Source organism: Tympanuchus pallidicinctus, unplaced genomic scaffold (assembly GCF_026119805.1).
Source record: "Tympanuchus pallidicinctus isolate F22 unplaced genomic scaffold, pur_lepc_1.0 scaffold1, whole genome shotgun sequence".
Lineage (NCBI taxonomy): Eukaryota > Metazoa > Chordata > Aves > Galliformes > Phasianidae > Tympanuchus > Tympanuchus pallidicinctus.
In genome coordinates, this window is record NW_026294618.1 from 108,720,044 (window position 1) to 108,737,929 (window position 17,886).

The following is a 17,886-nucleotide window of genomic DNA, read 5'->3' on the forward strand; positions in this document are numbered from 1 at the left end:
AGTATGTTATTCGAGAACAAGAAACCTCTACTTTTGAACTGGATAAACGATGCAACTTACCTCCATTAATGTTTCTCTCAGATTTAATCTTTTTTCTATAAGTTGACCATGTTCCTTCAGAAACGTGCAGAGAAACAAACTGAGATTCTGAATGAAGTTCTGTTCATCATCTTTTCCATTTGAGTACGCAAGTCGGATATTAGTATTTAAAGGAAGCATCTAACAAAAGGAAGGCAAACACAACCAATGTCCTACCATGCAAGTAGAACTACTGCATACTAGCATATTATCAATCACATTGCTTTTTTATTGTTGTTATTGTCTCCGAGCTGGACAGTACAAAAGAGTACACAGACACTGAAGTTCTGATCAACAAAAGCTTTCCCTAGCACTTTTAAACAGGAAAGACAAAAGAAGCAGCTACCCTATCTCAAGACATTTTTGACTGGTATCAAGCAAAACTGTTCCGAAAGTGTCTTTATTACCTGTACCTTGTAACATGGCAGTCATAGTATTAAAACAGTATGAAAGATCTCCCTCACAATGTTTATAAGTTAGTAAAAACGACCTACAAAAATACAAATATTTTTCAGTAATCTACCAAAGATCTCAGTGGTACTGTCTGAAGTAGTACACCAACTTTCAAATTCTACTGTTATAAAACAGAAGAATTTTCAGTGGTTGTCCAGCTTCTTTAATGCCAATACTGTTACACCCAATTCAGCACTCAACTGTTACTTTAAGTAAAAGCTCTGGCTGAAAGTATTTGCATTCACAATCAAGAGCATCATCTGTAGAATCACAGCATTGTAGGGATTGGAAGGGACCTCCAGAGATCATCAAGTCCAAACCCCTACAAAGCAGCTCCCTAAAGCAGGGTTCACAGGTAAGCCACCAGATGGGTCTTGAATCTCTCCAAAGAAGACAACTCCACAACCTCCCCGGGGAGCCTGCTGCAGTGCTCCATCACCCTCACCAGGAAGAGGTTCTTTTGCATATTGATGCAGAACTTCCTGTGCTGCAGTTTACAGCCATTTCCCCCTGTCCCCACAGACCACTGAAAAGAGGTTGGACATACCCCCTTGTCTCTCACACTTAAGATACTTACTAACATTAGTAAGACCCCCACTCAGTCTACTTTTCTCAGGCTGAACAGACTGAACAGGTCACTCAACCTTTCCTCATAGCAGAGATGCTTCAGGCCCTTTATCATCTTTGTGGCCCTCCACTGGATTCCTTCCAGGATATCCCTGTCTTCTTTGTACTAGGGAGCCCAGAACTGAATACACTGCATCAGGTGAGGCCTGAGCAGTGCAAAGTGGGGGGGGGGGGGCAAGATCACCTCCCTTGTCCTGCTGGCCATGGTCTTTTAAACACACCATAGGAACCCACTGGCCTTCTTGGACACCAGGGCACATTGCTGGCTCATGGCCAACCAGTCATCCACAAAGAAAAAAAAATGAAAACAAAGAAATGAAAAAGAAAATAGGAAACATTCAAACGTCTTAAATAGAATGATTTAGCTGCAAGAAAAAGTCAACTTTTAAAACAAATTCTAACTAAAAAGTTCTACAGCTCCTCTTGAAGCCGACAGTGAGGGAGAGGAATGAGGGCAGAGATACTTCTTTTAGAAGCACATATTTCTGAAAAGACCTCAAAGACTGATGAAAGCTGTGTTATACACAGCGGGGAACAAAAACTGATACAAAAACAGAATCTAATTGTCCAGAAGGTCTATAAAAAAATAAAACCCACAGCTTTAGCATGAGTGAATCCTCATTGAAATGGACAAATGTGAAGCACCATCTACGTTTATCCTTTCTTCCCTCAAAATAAAAAGTACGCAAAATTCATTACAAACTTCTGGCATTTCACTATGATTGTGCGCTGAGGACAACACAGCACCTCACCTACCTGCCTTTCTCAGACAACCTGAGAGCACAAAACATACGCTGAATTAAACAAAATACATCAATCCTGCAGAAATACAGCTGTCCTCCACAGTCACAATGTTTGTCTTTTGATAAAGCTATAAATACACAATCAAATGGCACAATGAAATCTAACATTTCCGAACAGCTCTAGAGAGTATCAACTTGTAAACTGAACTAGGTTGTTAAAAGTAAAAAAAAAAAAACCAAACATTTACTAAAACATTACCTGTTTTAACTGCATCATGGTCAAGGTAAAAAGCGTTACAAATTGTTCTTCATACTGGCTTACACTGACACCTGCAATCTCTGTGAGGCACTTTAAAGAGACATTCCGAAACATGGGAACATTTAAGAACTATTGAGGAAAGAAAAGGAAGAGTTTTACAAAGGTGTTATATGGTACACATTTTGCAACTTTTAAACTGAAAAGCTGTCAGTAATTACATGCATACCTTGTATATTAGTGTGCTGATTAACTTAGTCTCAAATATATATCCCAGGGGAATCCAGTTCAGAAACCGTAGCAAAGTTTCCAAAGTCGCATGAACTAAAGGAGCATTTTGGGAGTTTTCCTGTGGGAACACATCAGTGAATATTACTAAGGCATAACTGGGAGGAGGTAGCGTGGAAGAGGTTAAAAAAAAACTAATACTTACCATCACGAACTGACACAGTTGAAATATCTGAGAGAACTCATTGCACATACTATAAAAAAAAATAAAATAAAATAAATGAAGCACTCCCAAGTTCCCAAAACAATCCAAACTGTATTAATCAAAGCGCCTGTGACCAGAACACAACTTCTGAATACCTACAAATCCTTGCTTCTTTACAAAAGACAATGCCAACAGCATTTTTTTTTTTGAAGAAGTCCAGTGGGATCAAGTGCATCCTCAACAACAAGTCTGCATGCAACACCAAGCTGAGTGGTACAGCTGACAAGCTGGAAGGAAGGGATGATATCCAGAAGGACATGCACAGGCTTGAGAGCTGGGCTCGTGCCAACCTCATGAAGTTCAGCAAGGCCAAGTGCAAGGTCCTGCACCTGGGTCAGGGCAATCCCAAGCACAGATACAGGTTGGGCAGAGAATGGCTTGGGAGCAGCCCTGAGGAGAAGGATTTGGGAGTGTCAGTTGATCAGAGATTCAGCATGAGCCAGCAACGTGTACCTGCAGCCCAGAAGGCCAGCTGCATCCTGGGCTGCGTCAAGAGAAATGAGACCAGCAGGTCAAGGGAGGTGGTTCTGCCTCTCTACTCTGCTCTCGTGAGACCCCATCTGAAGTACTGTGCCCTGTTACGGAGCCCCCAACACAAGAAGAACATGGAGTTGTTGGAGTGGGTCCAGAGAAGGGCCACAAAGATAATCAGAGGCTGGAGCACCTCCCAGCTGGGGCGCTTCAGCCTGGAGAAAAGAAGGCTTTAGGGGATCTTAGAGCGTACCTCAAGGGGGCCTACAATGAAAACTGGGGTAAGATTTTTTGTAAGGGCAAGTAGCAACAGCATAAGAAGCTAACGGCTTTCAACTGGAAAAGGATACATTTAGACTGGATACTAGAAAGAAATTCTTGACTGTGAGGGTGGCCAGACACTGAAACAGGATGCCCAGTCTGGTCACGGATGCCCCTTCCAAGGCTGGAGGCGTCCAAGGCCAGGCTGGATGGGGCTGCGAGCAATCTGGTCTAGAGGGAGCTGTCCAGGCCAACAGCAGGAGGGTTGCAACTAGATGACCTTAAGGGTCATTTCCAACACAAACTATTCTATGTTTCCATGACCACCATGGGATGAGGCAGTCGCAATAATGCAGAAATATACGTTGCATGGGAACTGCTGAGTCACAGCCTGAACCACTGATTGATCACCTGGGGAAAGGACAGGGTCAGCCCTGGGAGCACAGGTGAAGGCAATTCAGCCGTGCAACCGGAAGGGGTGGAACCTGGCTCCACCTCTCTTAGTCCCCACTTAAGGGCTGACTGCCACTGTAGAATAACCTCTGGTTGAAGACCCTTTCCTGCGAGTCTTGATCTTCAGAGATGGGTGAGCACATTTACTTTCCTGTAAAATATCTTCTTATCTCTGCTGGTCCCTTTGTAGTTACATTTTGTATTACCTCTCCACCTCGGTAGTCTTTCCAGTTGTAACATATGTATAAACTAAGTTTTGTCCCACCTAATTGTACTGCTTTAAAGGAGGAGAAAAGAAGAATCACATTTAAAAAAAAAAAAAAAAAATCAGTAAACCACTTAAATCTCAGCTATAAAATTAGATATATCGTTTTACTGAAAACCTCCTAGCATGACAAACTATTTGCCAGCAAGCCCAGTAAGCGCTATTTATTAGTTATATTAAATACTATACTTGCCTGTCTTTCAAATGCTTTGCTTTCACTTGAGTTATCTGGCCACTGGAGAAATCAAACACTTCTTCACTCAATAGCTTGAGGATCACCATGTTGTTCTGACAAAGGCTTTCACTAGTCCTGCTTGCTCCTACAATATCACTTATAAAAGTTGGCCAGTGCTTTGGCCATTCCTGTTTCAGAATCTGAAAAGTGAAACACCTGTATGTTAGGTACTAACGCAAAACCAAATGCTTCATGACAAGATTTAATGCTTCCTGAACTCCAACTTACCTGAACAAGAATCATGTTCAGTTTCCCAATATACACCTTCTCTTTCTGGAAAATGGAAAAGACAAGTCAAGTTACGCATAGTATTTACCTCCCCTTTTTTCCCCTGAGATAATTCACTTACTTCTACACATGTTGGATCAGATGACGTCTTGATAATTAGGCCAACAACATACTTTTTTATACCTGCAGAAGAATTGGAGAAATATTTTAACTGAGCCAGATATCACGAATAATGTTTCTGACTCAGGATTCTTGCCATATCGTTAAAACAAGGCATAAGGCTGCAAGGCAATGCTAACTGAGTTGACTTAAAACCCATGTCACCTGTCATATGTGCTCCTGTCAACTGGCAAGTAAAACGCTATTACTGCTGATAATCCTTCAGCCTATTTACATGTGTGTGTGCGTATCTGCAAAGGCATGTGTTTTGTTATAATGTAGGCAGGTAATTTTTCTTATTAAATTATTTAGCAAAATAACACAAGTTCAAGTTACCATATTCACTGCAGAAGAAATATCCCTCCTGCTTGTGTGGTGCTGACAAATTTTCTACATTCAGAAATCTCACAGATTAAGGAAACAGAAGTAGTTTTGTTAATTGTATACATTAACTCTATATTTTCTATGTGGCTCAAGACAATTCTTTACTGAATGCAGTGCAGGCAAGCAGAAGGATTGGAAACTTATGTTTTAGAGTATATATGTATCTTGCTATTTGACTTAATGAAGCCAAAATCTAGTTGATGTATATTTCTTCAATGAGATAGTCAACAATACAGAAATAACACAGATTTTTTTTTTTTTTAAAGTTATCAGCAAACTAAAATGAGTTTAAGCCTTATTTTAAGAAATTTCATTTTTTTCCCCTAGCCACCACTCCTACATTATAAAACGTTCCTAGTACTTAAGCAAAATTAGCTGTTTTCTGCATTCTGGGCATGAACAAAACGAACATTTCATTCAGTTTTTAATTGCATTTTCAAGAAATCTGGGAACAACACATCTGGAAATTACACTATAGGTAGCATACCAGACAGCAGCTGATGCTGACATCAGTGCTTCTGATGACAAATTAAGCTCTTCATCATTGTCAGCAAGGATCAATGCACACTAATTCAGAAGAATACTCAAAATATATCACTGACAAGCACTGGTCTAAGCCTGGCATCATGGCCCTCATCCCCTCAAGAAAAAACACACACAAAAAAATCACACTTTGATGAAGTGTTAAAGCACCCAAACAGTACATAAGAAGTGTTCAGGGCCAGAAGCTAAACTATTCATCTGCTAAGCTACTGAGATAATTCAACTTGTTGCAACTCTTTTCATTCCAGAAAGAATTTGAAAGTGAATGTTGTTCATAAAAACACTGTTCTGACATCAAAGCTGCCTTCTTGCTGCCCTAATAGAATTCAACTGTTCATTTACAATCTCAATGCCATGCTACCATCAATCCAGCCTTGAAAACATCTGCAGATGGAAATAGTTGCTCAGTTCTAAAGCTTATCCACTGGAAAAAAAAAAAAGGCAACCACAGCAGAACAGAAAATCTAAAAGACTTGACAGTTCCTGAATGTCATGCTGCAGGCTTTTGAGCTCTTCCATTCATTCAGGTAATGGTCACATTTTTAATCCCTCAAACGTAGCAGCTACTGAAATCAAATGTTTTCTTTTTCCCCTTTTTGGCTTAAGCTACATTTTTCATGTAATTACTTATTTTTTTTCTTTTAAGAAAGAATATAGTTTCTGCTTTATATTTAACAGCCCTGTTTTTTTAATAATCATTCCACAGATGAGATGAAAACGCCATTGTTGAGACAGAACCCATAGTCCTAGCTCCTGTTCATGGAGTTGTTCATAGGCTCAACTAGGAAAAAACTGGTTAACAAGAAGTCCAGTTCATTTTAGAATTGTTTGGAACCTACCTTCTGCCAACCTCACTCCAGTACTGCCTCAGAGGCAGCGCTCCTCCTCCTTGTGTCCCACAGCAGTTAACCAGTATGTTAGCCAAGCTCCACCAGTAAGAAAGGTTCTACTTATTGCTAAGACTGGACACCAGGCCACTGTCAGAAGGCCTGGAATAGTGCTGCTGTTTGAATTTTCTGGTAAGCAAAATGCAAAAGGAGAGAGCAAGGACACTGACAGAACACAGCAACTAGAGCTCTTCTTCAAGGCCTTTCCTGGACAAGTACTGCATATCACAGTCATCACATGAAAGCAGCTCCCCTATAGAGGGAGACCTACAGGTAACAAACCACTTTCTGAAGGGAAAGCATTTTCACAGGCGAACCAAGCTAAATGCCAGAGCAAGGAGAGAGAGGAACATCACAATCACCACATTACTAAATTCTGTAGTCTGTCTAAACTGACAAATATCAGATATCCTAGTTTCAGCATAGGATATGCTTGCAGAACCAATTATGTCTCATCTGGGCCACAATCTCAGAGCAATTCCTATCATAACAGAGGTCTGGCACGTCATCAGTATGTACACTTCAGGTACCTCTTCCATTTGACAATGAGCAAAGTTGTACAGTCAACTCAAGTTTCATAATGAGGAAGTGCTTATCCATTCTGACTCAAAGTATTCCAGACAAGCTTTCTCTGTTCACAGGAACAGAATTTTATTTCACACTGCACGATTAATGAAGTGTATCACTGAATTGCAAGACCAAGAAGCTTTTTATTTCTGGGCAGGTTTTCACACAGTAAGAGAAAATCTACTGAGACCACAGCACATATATCAAATGACATCCTTCGTAAGTACTACTAAAACACAAACTCTGCGTTAGAGGAGTACAGGTCTGGCAACAGGACAAGAAGAGCTTAAAATTAAAAGCCATTTAAAAATAAAAGTAAATTTAATAATGGGATTCACATCTAAATAACATTTTCTGAATAAAGCTCATTTCACTGCTTATATTTGAGATCCTAGGCCAGAGTTAAAACCTCCCGATGCTAAACAAGAAGTGAACAAAACCCTGGCTAACTTCAAGGCCCAAAAAGAGATTCCAATGTGTAACTCCAGGTACAGCTAAGGTAAGATCTCAAAGGAAAGATTATAGGGTTCAGGTTCTGTAATTACTGACATTTGTTTACTTCTCCAGGATTTTCAGACAGGTTGTCTTTTTACATCACTGATGCTCAATTCAGATCAACACATCAACTGATAAACACTGCTACTGCTACAAGAGAAGAATACTACTTTGTAATAAACAGATTTAGTTCCTTCATAATAAAAAGAAGATTTTTCAGCTGTGTTCACTATACAAATTGAATCACACATACTAAGTTCTACAAACTAAGATACAAGCAGAATTAACTGATTTGTGAAGGGCTTTGTTACAAAGCATTACTTTGTGACATTGAATTTTCATTTCCTGCAACCCCTATTTCACTAGTCACACTTCAAACCAGAAAACATTGCCAACTTAAGGAGCCAGAAACCTTTATTCAACCAGTCTTCTCATCTCCCAGGTAATTAAACTGTCCAATTAAGTTAAGAGCAGTTATCTTGTACCAGCTGGCATAATAAAAACAAAATCCCAGCAACTATGACCAAAGACTAGATCAAACCAGACGAGAACATCTACACCAACATGGATCAAATATCATGGTACACCAAGCATTTAGCTGCTCTTCTACTGATGTACTGGAAAAAACAGAATTAAATGCCACCTGACTCATTTCTCCTAAAACAAGTGAATTTTACAATTTCTCTTTGGCTTGTAAAAATATTCCAGAAGATTTTACTACAAGATAGATATCTGTTGGGCCGAAGGATACTTTTTTCTTCTGCAATCTTCAGAAGCACAAAAGGCAGGGAAAATAAAAATAGAATAGTGTAAGTTATCATCAGGTGATTACACAACTTCAGACAGTAGTTTTATCTTGTCATGTATTCAGCCACTTACTGCATCTGCTCAGATGATCATAACTAGTGAAACAATATTACCATGCTTACTAAAAGTGAAATAAAATACAAAATACCATCTCAAATTCTGGAAGCGACGTCCAAGTCACATATGCATAATTCGACATCTGAAATCCAGACGTGATAACATGATCCAATGCACAGCCAAGCATCACCTCAGCACAACCACTTATCCGTTCTATGCATTACGAATTTTTAAAACTTGAAATCACTTTTGTAGTCTATTTTTGGCCCTTATTCTGTCCCAAACTATCAAATAAGTCTCCCAGTTCAACTTCTCCTATCTGACTGTAGCTTCCTCCAACAGGCATCAGTAAGGTGCCCGTTAACTAATTCAACCTGCTGACTCCTCCCTGCTTTGCTCCAACAGCCAAAAACTTTGAGACAAGTTCCAAATGCTGAACATAAGTGTTCACACTCAGGAAAATGGAAACACATGAAATTTTTAAGTGCAAACAAAAGATAACTTCAAGGTTCTCCCTCAGTTTCTCAAAAAGGCACGATTCTGTTTGAGCCTTCAGTTTTTTTCTTAGAAGTCTGTAAGGTTGCTTCTAACAGCACGTAAGTGAAACCTTTTCCAAAAGCTAGGCTACATCTGTTTTAAAGTGGAGGTGAGGAAAATAATCACAAACATTGAAATTTCCCTCTCCAAAAATGTGTTTTACTGACATTTACTATTACATTCCCATCAATAAACTGGCAGTGAAACTTCTGATCACATATTCACAATGTTAAAAACAGCTCATGGCAGAACATGGAAATTCAATTAATGATTTCTGAGAACAGTATTTCATAAAGACCAAGTATAAAATGGTGACAAGTTTTGAAAGTAGTTCTACTTAGCGTTCCGAAATCTGTTTCATGACTTGACAGAAAGCTTTGAACATGCATTAATCCTACACCAGAGGATTACTCTAACAAACCTCTTGCTATTTAACACATACTGCAACACATAAAGGAGGAAACAAAAACAATCACAGAATATCCTGAATTGGAAGGGACCCACAAGAATTTGAGTCCAGCTCCACAGAAGACCACCCAAAAAACTAATTAATCTGTCTGAGAAACACTGCCCTAACTCTTACTATTCTAAAATAATTATGACTGGTTAGAAGTTTAAATAAGTTTAATCAGCATATGCTACCATAGTCTATAAAAAAAATTAAGAGTACATTGGTGGAGCTGTGCACATAGTCCAGACAGGCTGAAGACTGCCCAGTACAGAGAATCCGAACTTCTACTTCAAAGGCAGAAGCCAGCCCTCTTCAGATTAAGTCTCACCTACAGATCAATGCATCACTGCAGAAGTGGTGTTTCAAAAAGCATCAGCTGATGTTTTACCTTCTTACAATGCTTACAGAATTCTAGTTGCCCACCATCCTAGTGAAATCACTACTGTGGAAGCGCAAGACATGGTGTGATACAGAAATGCACAGATAGCCTTACTTCGTGACAAAAAGCCTAATGAGAACTTGAGAATTACTTACATGTTACATGTTCTAAATCTCAACAAAAAACGTAAGAGGAAAAGACAAAATACAAGTGTAAGAGGTAAGCACAAAAATCTCTTCCTACCTTCACACTGGTTCCTCGGAAGAATCTTCCATCTTGTTTTTATCACATTTTCCAATATTTGCAGTCCATAATACTGAAATTGGAGAAGAGCAAAATGTGAGCGTGTTACTGTAGGACTAACTCCCTGTCAGGATTTTCATTCAATCAGATATTCAAATGTCACATCTAAAGCTTCAAGAATATTAAACTAAAGAACTTATTAAATATGTCTATTCACCCGTTTATTCAAATTTCATGCATTTTTTTCCATTTTATTTTTGCTATACTAAATCCTGCTGTTTGATCATGCTCACACCAGGAGGAAAAAAAAAAAAAAAAAAAAAAAAAAAAAAAAAATCTCTCTGGTAGACAATTTTGGCCATCTGGAAAGGAGGAAGTAGCAGCCAGATAAGAATTTGCATCATAATTGACTGTCCATATGTACTATCACAACCAGGCTCCTAAAATATTTAGTAGCTTGGACGGTTTCAAGTGTCATTCATCTAAGAGCTGAAAAAAAATAAATAAATAAAAAAATCATGTCTTATCACATGTTCTGATGCTGGCACTTTCTAAGGAAAGTATTTCCCAAATTTCACTGGTGTGTTACTTTAGGAACAGCAAGACAACCCACAGGTTTATTCAATTTCAATACCCACCCCAATATGGCAGCTATTTCTACTATTTAAAGATGAACTTTTGTGCTCAGTCAAAACAAGTTTTTATTTTATTTTATTTTTTATTTATTACCTTTCAGGAATTCCTTCCTAGACTCTTTGCCGAAAATGTTATACGTGCAAAGGAACTGGTAAGGCCACTCCCTCTGCCCATTTGTCCCTACTGTCAACTCACAGTAACAGGGAGAAAAGTTTTGATGTGATCACAGAACATAAAACCCCATTAGCATGAATAGACAGCAGAGAAAAGGAGATGAGGAATTTTGCAATAGTTTTATCAGCATAAGATCAGAAGGAATACAATAAATCACATCAATACCTGAAAGGTAAACTCATGTTTATAAAGTTAAAAGTTTGGCTGAGAATAAGAGTTCTTCTTTAAAATGGTTAGTTGTTATATAAAGTAGGATCATTAACATTTCAACCAAAGGGATCACATAAACTTCAGTTTAATAAAAGAAAAAAAACAAAAGAAACAATAGAGAACAAACCACAATGTAGGTTGTCCCAAACTACATTGTTTTATTAAAATCTTTGCTGTTTTCATCTTAACATAACCTACGTTCCCCACATGCTTCCCTCTGCGACCCAAAAACTCCCAGTAGAATCACATGCAGACCCTGGATTTGCAAACCAGTGTCGTCTTTCAAGATGTTGGGGTACAGAGAAAAAATTGAAATTATAGGAAATTGTGAAGTTTTTGGTTTTTTTTTTCTTCAGTATTAGCAATAGAAGTTTATAAACTGCATATTAATCTTTAAGTTTACAAGTAATTAAACATAAAAGCTAAATTAAATCAAAGGAATGTTCATACAGAAAAATGTATGAAACTGTTTAAGAAAAATGTTTCTCAGGGAGTGACTTCAGTCACTGACCTAGGTATATGCCATTTTGTACCTGATCTACACAAAAAAATACAAAACATTCAAAAATGCTTCTAACAACCTTGCGAGTATGACTACTTATAAGACAGGGTTAATCTTCCTGAAGCAGAAGCTACTTGTTTTATTTCTAGCTTGTACAGGCACACCTATTAAGAGGCTTTCCAAGTAACAGTTAAGCAGAAACAGTATGTTTGCTTCCAAACATTTTCCACAAGTCAACTTAATTGGCTTTAAAATCAGAATGGCAAGTTAAGTTTCATTTTACAAGAGTTAAGAAATTTTCTAGAAATCAAGGACAGAACTCATCTTCAGTCTATTTTCTTCCCTTAGAATTTCATTCAAGTACTAGAAATGTCTTTTTTTTTTTTAAATGAAAGCTGCCACACTTTTTCCCCATTATGCACTTAAGTACCCAATTTAAAATCACATACTTAAAAGCCATAAAGGTTCCTTGTCTACATTTCTACAGATTTCTGCACATGTGATTTGAGTTCTGCCTTCTTCCAGCCTCTTGTTCATCTCCTCTCACTTTTGATATTAGTATTATTCATTTCTAATATTTGTGAGGGAAATGAAATGGGATCAGTAATAAAATCACCATAAATGACCTCTACGCATGCATCCTTCTTGCCACATTGTGTTAGAAGCATGGTGTGTTGTTTTTTTTTGTTGTTGCTGTTTTAAATTGAAGTTACTTTTGATATAGTGATTGCAAAAATTTGTGTTATCTTCATACCAAGGAAGTACCAAAATGTCCAAAAAAAAAAAAAGTCACTGATGTCAGTTTTAAATTCTGCCATCTGAAGTAACAGAAGTATTTTTATTAACTCAAACAATACACGTAAACACATTTAAACTCAGCATAAAACAGAAGCCTTTCCAATATGCATTTTCTTAGTTTATTCCTAATTGTTTAGCAGCAATTCACTGCCAAGTTATGAAGATGAGGGACAGGTAACAGCAAAGACTGAAAGAAACCCTATAAAATGATCCCTATGGTAGAAATTTCTATGATACCCTTATTACTTACTCTATGCACCAAATCCCCTCCCACCCACCTCCCAAGAAACAAAAACAATTGATGAACAGAATTCAGTTAAAGGGAATCAAAAGGGTAGACCTTGTGGAGGCCTGCCGTCAAAGCCTAGCTGTGTCAGTTGCACAGGAAGACACCCCTTTTCTTCCTATTACAAGCAATCAACATAATGGAACATTATGATTAATATCAGGTAGTGTTAACAGCTTTAATTAAAGAAAAAATATGATTGCATAAAAGCCAAATGTCATAGTGCATAAATTTAGCACCAAATAATTTGCAATTTATGTAAATGGAAGAATTCTTTACCTGTTGCTTTCTTTCTGTTCCTCAAATCATCTCATTTTTCACAAGACAAATTTGAGTTTTTAAAAATACTGTTGGTAAATCAACTTAAAAATTAGTAATGTCTGTCAGTATAATAAGCAAAGTTTACCAGGCAAGCAAACAGGCAAACACTGTTACTTAAAGGTCAGCACTTTGAGGAAGTTCTTTAAATTCTTTTTTCCTAAACTTTAAAGCAATGAAAAGAATTGAACTTTTTCATGAGTACCTCCTGAATTCAGAGACCATCCAATCACTGTCATTTTCTGTTCAAATACTGTGTATCAAGCAGAAAACCATGCCTATCAATTACTTAAAATAATAATCATCAACCTTAATACTGTGGAAACATTTCAATCAATTTTTCAGTTCAAACTGCATAAGTCTTATTTTAAGGTAAAACCTGTAAAGGCAGAGTCAACAACTGAATGCTATCCCTTTTTGACACTATCACGATGGATGGATTTACAGTAGTAGTACAAAGCAAGTTTGTTTTCTGTATTAGTAAGGACTAATCTCATACTACAAAGAGTTTGAGGTACTTAACTTTCATCAACTGCTCAAAATAGTGGTCTAATACAGTTTCTATTTTGTCTTCAATATACTTAGGGACAAATTATCTCCTCACTTACACGGACATGGCTCTCATTCACATCAAAGACAGCCAAGCACTTAACCAAGAACAGAATGTGGCTCTAAGACTTTGCATTACATGTATACACCAGTCTTTGAACTGGCATTATACTTATATATGTGCCTTGAAGAAAAAAACAAAAAAAACCTATTTCCAATTCAACTCTTCCTTATTTTCTTTCCCTTCCTTCTTTAAAAAAAAGGAGAAATACTCTTGTGAACATAAAAGGAGATTTAAATATTTTATCCACTTATAGTTTCTGTTTAAAGCCACCTTTGTGAAGAAGACAATGAAGACGTGGTTTGAATAAAGAGTCTGTGGCTAAAAATGAGATACCTTCCTCAAAGTTCATGAGTGAAAGAAAGATGAAAACCAAATAAGTAAAAGTTTATTTGCTTACTTTGGTATTCATATTCTGAGAGAACTCCAAAATAGTATCAACTCTTGTCCATGCATCAGGATGTTCTTTTAAGTGAGTCAAGACCTCTTGAGCCATTCTTTGCTAAAAGCAAGTTTGGGAAAAAAAAAAAAAAAAAAAAAGTATTAGCATACGATTATTTTAGGAAACATGTAGTATAATCAAATATATTAACATCACGTCACCTTTAAATCATGAATTCAAGACTTAGTCAGAACAAAATGAGAAGTAGTAAGTTCACAGATTTCCTTCTGCCAATTACGATTTATTAACAATCAAATTCAAGACGTGCACTAAAGCAAGATGGTCACTGACTTACTCCCACTCTTCCATACTGAATGGTTAATCTAGATCAACACCAAACATGTGAGAAATGCACACACACAAAGTGTACTAGGGATGGAACCTGGCTTCCATTCAAGAAATCTTCTTGATAAAATTTTATTCAAGGGCACCCCAGCTTTCTGTTCCATTTTATTTTGAAAAACCAAAGAGCTGAACCAGAAGTCACCATTTCCTCTACTTGAGAGGAATCTCCTGATATATCCACTACCTTACAAAAGCAGAAACTATTTACTGGGGGACAACAGGCCAGCCGGTCACACTAATCCTTTGTTTTTTCCTTGAGACTGACATTGCCAACTATTAAACTAGTTTCCCCAGCTCCAGTAACTTGCAAAACCTTCTCATCTGAGTCAGTTATGCATATAAACAGCTGAACTCATTTAAGATATCTTTCTCAGACCTGCACTTTCATGAACATCTTTTTAGGAAGCCTAATGTTAGCCATTTTCCAAGATGCAGTGTACTGACAAACCCTGCTGCAAACTGCACCACCTACAAGCATCAGACACTGCCTCCCAGCAATACAAACATCTTCCAAGTTACAAGAAACACATAATGTGAAAATTAACAGAACTTAACTCATTCTTTCAGAGCAGTGCAGATCCAATTCAATGGAATTAAAACAGGTACTGCTTTAACTTCCCCATTTACAACTTTACTACAGATACACAGATTTTTAGTTAGCTACAAGAATATACTTGAGCCGGCGGGAAAAAAAAAAAAGGAAATCCCTACATTCCTTTCCCAACACAGAAACCCCATCAAGACTCAGAATCAACGAGATAAAATAAAAATTCTGAGCTGAAACACTATACAGCAAGGATGTATGAAGTACCTATGCAATACCAGCATCTCTACTTAAGACAACTCACTACAGTAGAGCATTTCCTGGTCCAGTACTGACTTGGAATTGCATGTCCTTGTAAGTGCCATATGCAGTAATACCACACATACATTCTTTACTTAAAAAGGCAGTACAACTATACTCATACAGTTCCACAGAGGTAAAACGTTCAGCAGTTTTGATGTAGATCAGTTGTACTAAGAGAGAAAGAATCACTTACTTCCAGGCTCAACTTGAGTGCACTTTTATACTGAACCTTCTTAGTGCTTCTAATATTGGTGACATACCACAGAATCAAGCGTCAATACCAGCAAGAAACATGATCAGTATCCTTCTCCCAGGTCCTATGAAGTACACTCCCTTACCCACTATTATCTGACATGACTGGACAGCAGCTCCTGTACAAGCAGTAATGCTTAACCAGATTGAAGCCTCACCGTTTTGTTGCCACAGAAGGAAAAATCAGCAAGCAAATAACCTGGCACATGACAGTCTAACAAACCAACAGAATTTAACCATCTGTGATGAGTATGACAGTTTTGAGCTGTCTCAAAACTTCTTACTCATGTGTTAGGGCCTTTTCTTCTCAGAAAATACACACAAAAAGCTGAGGAAAAAAAATCTCCAAGTCAAAGACAGAATAGAGCTTTTATTTGCCTATGACACATCTGCAGATAATTTTGCAAGCAGTAATAAGAATTAAGCAGAAGACAGGAGATATTCAAAGATGATAATTAAGGAGAAGAAGACCAATACATTTGAAAGCAAGTTCAGCATGGGCTATCCAGACCACATCATAAGCTTTTTCACATTCCAGAAATACCGTTTATAATACCTTAACACTTAGTATCCCTCAAATTTTATTATTCTTGTCTCCTTTCATGTCATGTTCAGAGCTGTCAGACTCTACAATGAAGTGCTTTTCCCTGCAGGAACTTTCAAACTTGTCTTGGAAAAAAAGTAAAAACTCACAGATATTCACTGAAAAATGCCTGGGTCTCTGGTAAAGTACTGAAATAGCAAACCAATTAAACATGAAAGTATAACATATTAGTACACCTATTTGTAAGTTTATATCATAATTCACTTTTGCCAATTAACAGCTTCTTTGTGAAGTAGGGCAGTGATCTGGCCTACAACTAGATAAGACTAAGTGTTCAGCATTAAGAGTGAAGTCTAATTGAATGCTTATACAGTAATGCAATACTTACACAGAACTTGCTTAGTATCCATACCTAAGTTTTCTGAAATTCATAGCTTGCAACCTAAGGCTTTCAGCAAGTTAGACAAAGAAAGACATCCAATTCCACTCAGAGGATAAGAAAGTTTCATCCTTCAGCAGAAGGAGATACTACCAAGTTAACAAGAAGTGCATCCCTGCCAGCATATAGAGGAAGGTTCCAATGAGGAAGAAGGCCCCAGTTCTAAACATTACTGTTGGTCTGAACCTACGTGTGATGTTTGATCCTATGATACATCACCAGTATTAGAACCAATAAGAAGGTCCGGTACAAAACTTAAAAGAATTTGACCCAAACTCAGACGCAGGAATGCTACAGTTGAAATGAGTGGAAAGAACTGTGTGCTGGAATCAAGAAAGGGCATCATCTCCCTCCATGATGGGACTGCTAACTGCAAGTGGATAGTCTCTGGTAGTATGAGTGGGACCCTTATGAAAGATGAAGCAAGGGGCTCATTTAAGTGACACAACTTCTCCCAATGTAAGAACAATGGAAATTAGACCACCATATTTAGAGTTAATCCTTTAGTCTTAAAATACAAGCACCACCTGTATAGCAAACAAACATGCCACTTACAGAACAAGTACTCGAAAGTCTCTACTACTGAAGGCAAAAGCTAGAAGTAGCTTTCTGCAACATGGTAATTTAAAAAGCTACAGCTTTTTTATTTTTACTTGGGATTTAGGAACCTGAAATTGCAAGTGTCTCAAAAAAAATAATCACGGGATTTTAGAGCCCATTGGAATTTACATTAATAAGCCATACACAAGCTTTTAATTAGAAATACACAAACTAAATACAAGCAAGTATATTTTTGTTTATTCTAATAGTTGGAAGGAGAGAAGGAAAAACATCAGCTACTCATCTCAATTTATTTTCATTGTAGCACAATAATACATTAGTAATAGTTGCTTGACACTGAAACTCTCAGTTTCTTAAGCATGGACAATTAAAACTTGCCATAAAAGAAACTATGCTAACACCCTTGTAATACTTGCTTTCAACATTGAGTCTTTTTTCCCCCACAGTTCAAGAAATCAATAAAAGCAACAAAATATGAGATTCAGTTTCAACACAGTATGTTTGCATACACTCTCCTTCTCAGACTTCACACTTCCTACTAAGGCCAGAGAATAGTGTGAGAAGAATCTATGGAGGGGAAAAAAAAAAAACCACCAAAAAACACAGTAACGGGAAAAAAATAGATAAGGGCAAAATCTTCTCTTAATACCTCTAATACGCTTTTTAGTAAGTATAAATATCCAAACAGTAAAAATATTTCTCTTCAATACAGTCCTTCAGTGAGGCCAATACTGAGGCTCTGACTTTATAGTCCCATCCAGAATAATAACAGGCAATTCAGACTTTCCTGAAACATTAAGGTACAGAGGGTGAGCTGCGAGCAAAGACACTCATGCTAAGCTGCACTTGC

The 17,886-nt window shown here is 37.5% G+C and overlaps 1 protein-coding gene across 2 annotated transcripts in view; it reads right to left on the reverse strand.

Annotated features, from left to right (window-relative positions):
• Positions 1-17,886, reverse strand: part of XPO1 (exportin 1) — a 37,041-nt gene that overhangs the window by 14,684 nt on the left and 4,471 nt on the right. For both annotated transcript variants that reach the window (XM_052690250.1, XM_052690239.1), the window contains 9 exons: positions 14,007-14,108; positions 10,073-10,145; positions 4,685-4,746; positions 4,564-4,608; positions 4,294-4,475; positions 2,591-2,639; positions 2,387-2,506; positions 2,161-2,289; positions 61-219 (listed from right to left, as the gene is read on the reverse strand). In XM_052690250.1, the coding sequence (XP_052546210.1) occupies positions 61-219; positions 2,161-2,289; positions 2,387-2,506; positions 2,591-2,639; positions 4,294-4,475; positions 4,564-4,608; positions 4,685-4,746; positions 10,073-10,145; positions 14,007-14,108 (921 nt within the window). The remainder of the gene's footprint in view (positions 1-60; positions 220-2,160; positions 2,290-2,386; positions 2,507-2,590; positions 2,640-4,293; positions 4,476-4,563; positions 4,609-4,684; positions 4,747-10,072; positions 10,146-14,006; positions 14,109-17,886) is intronic.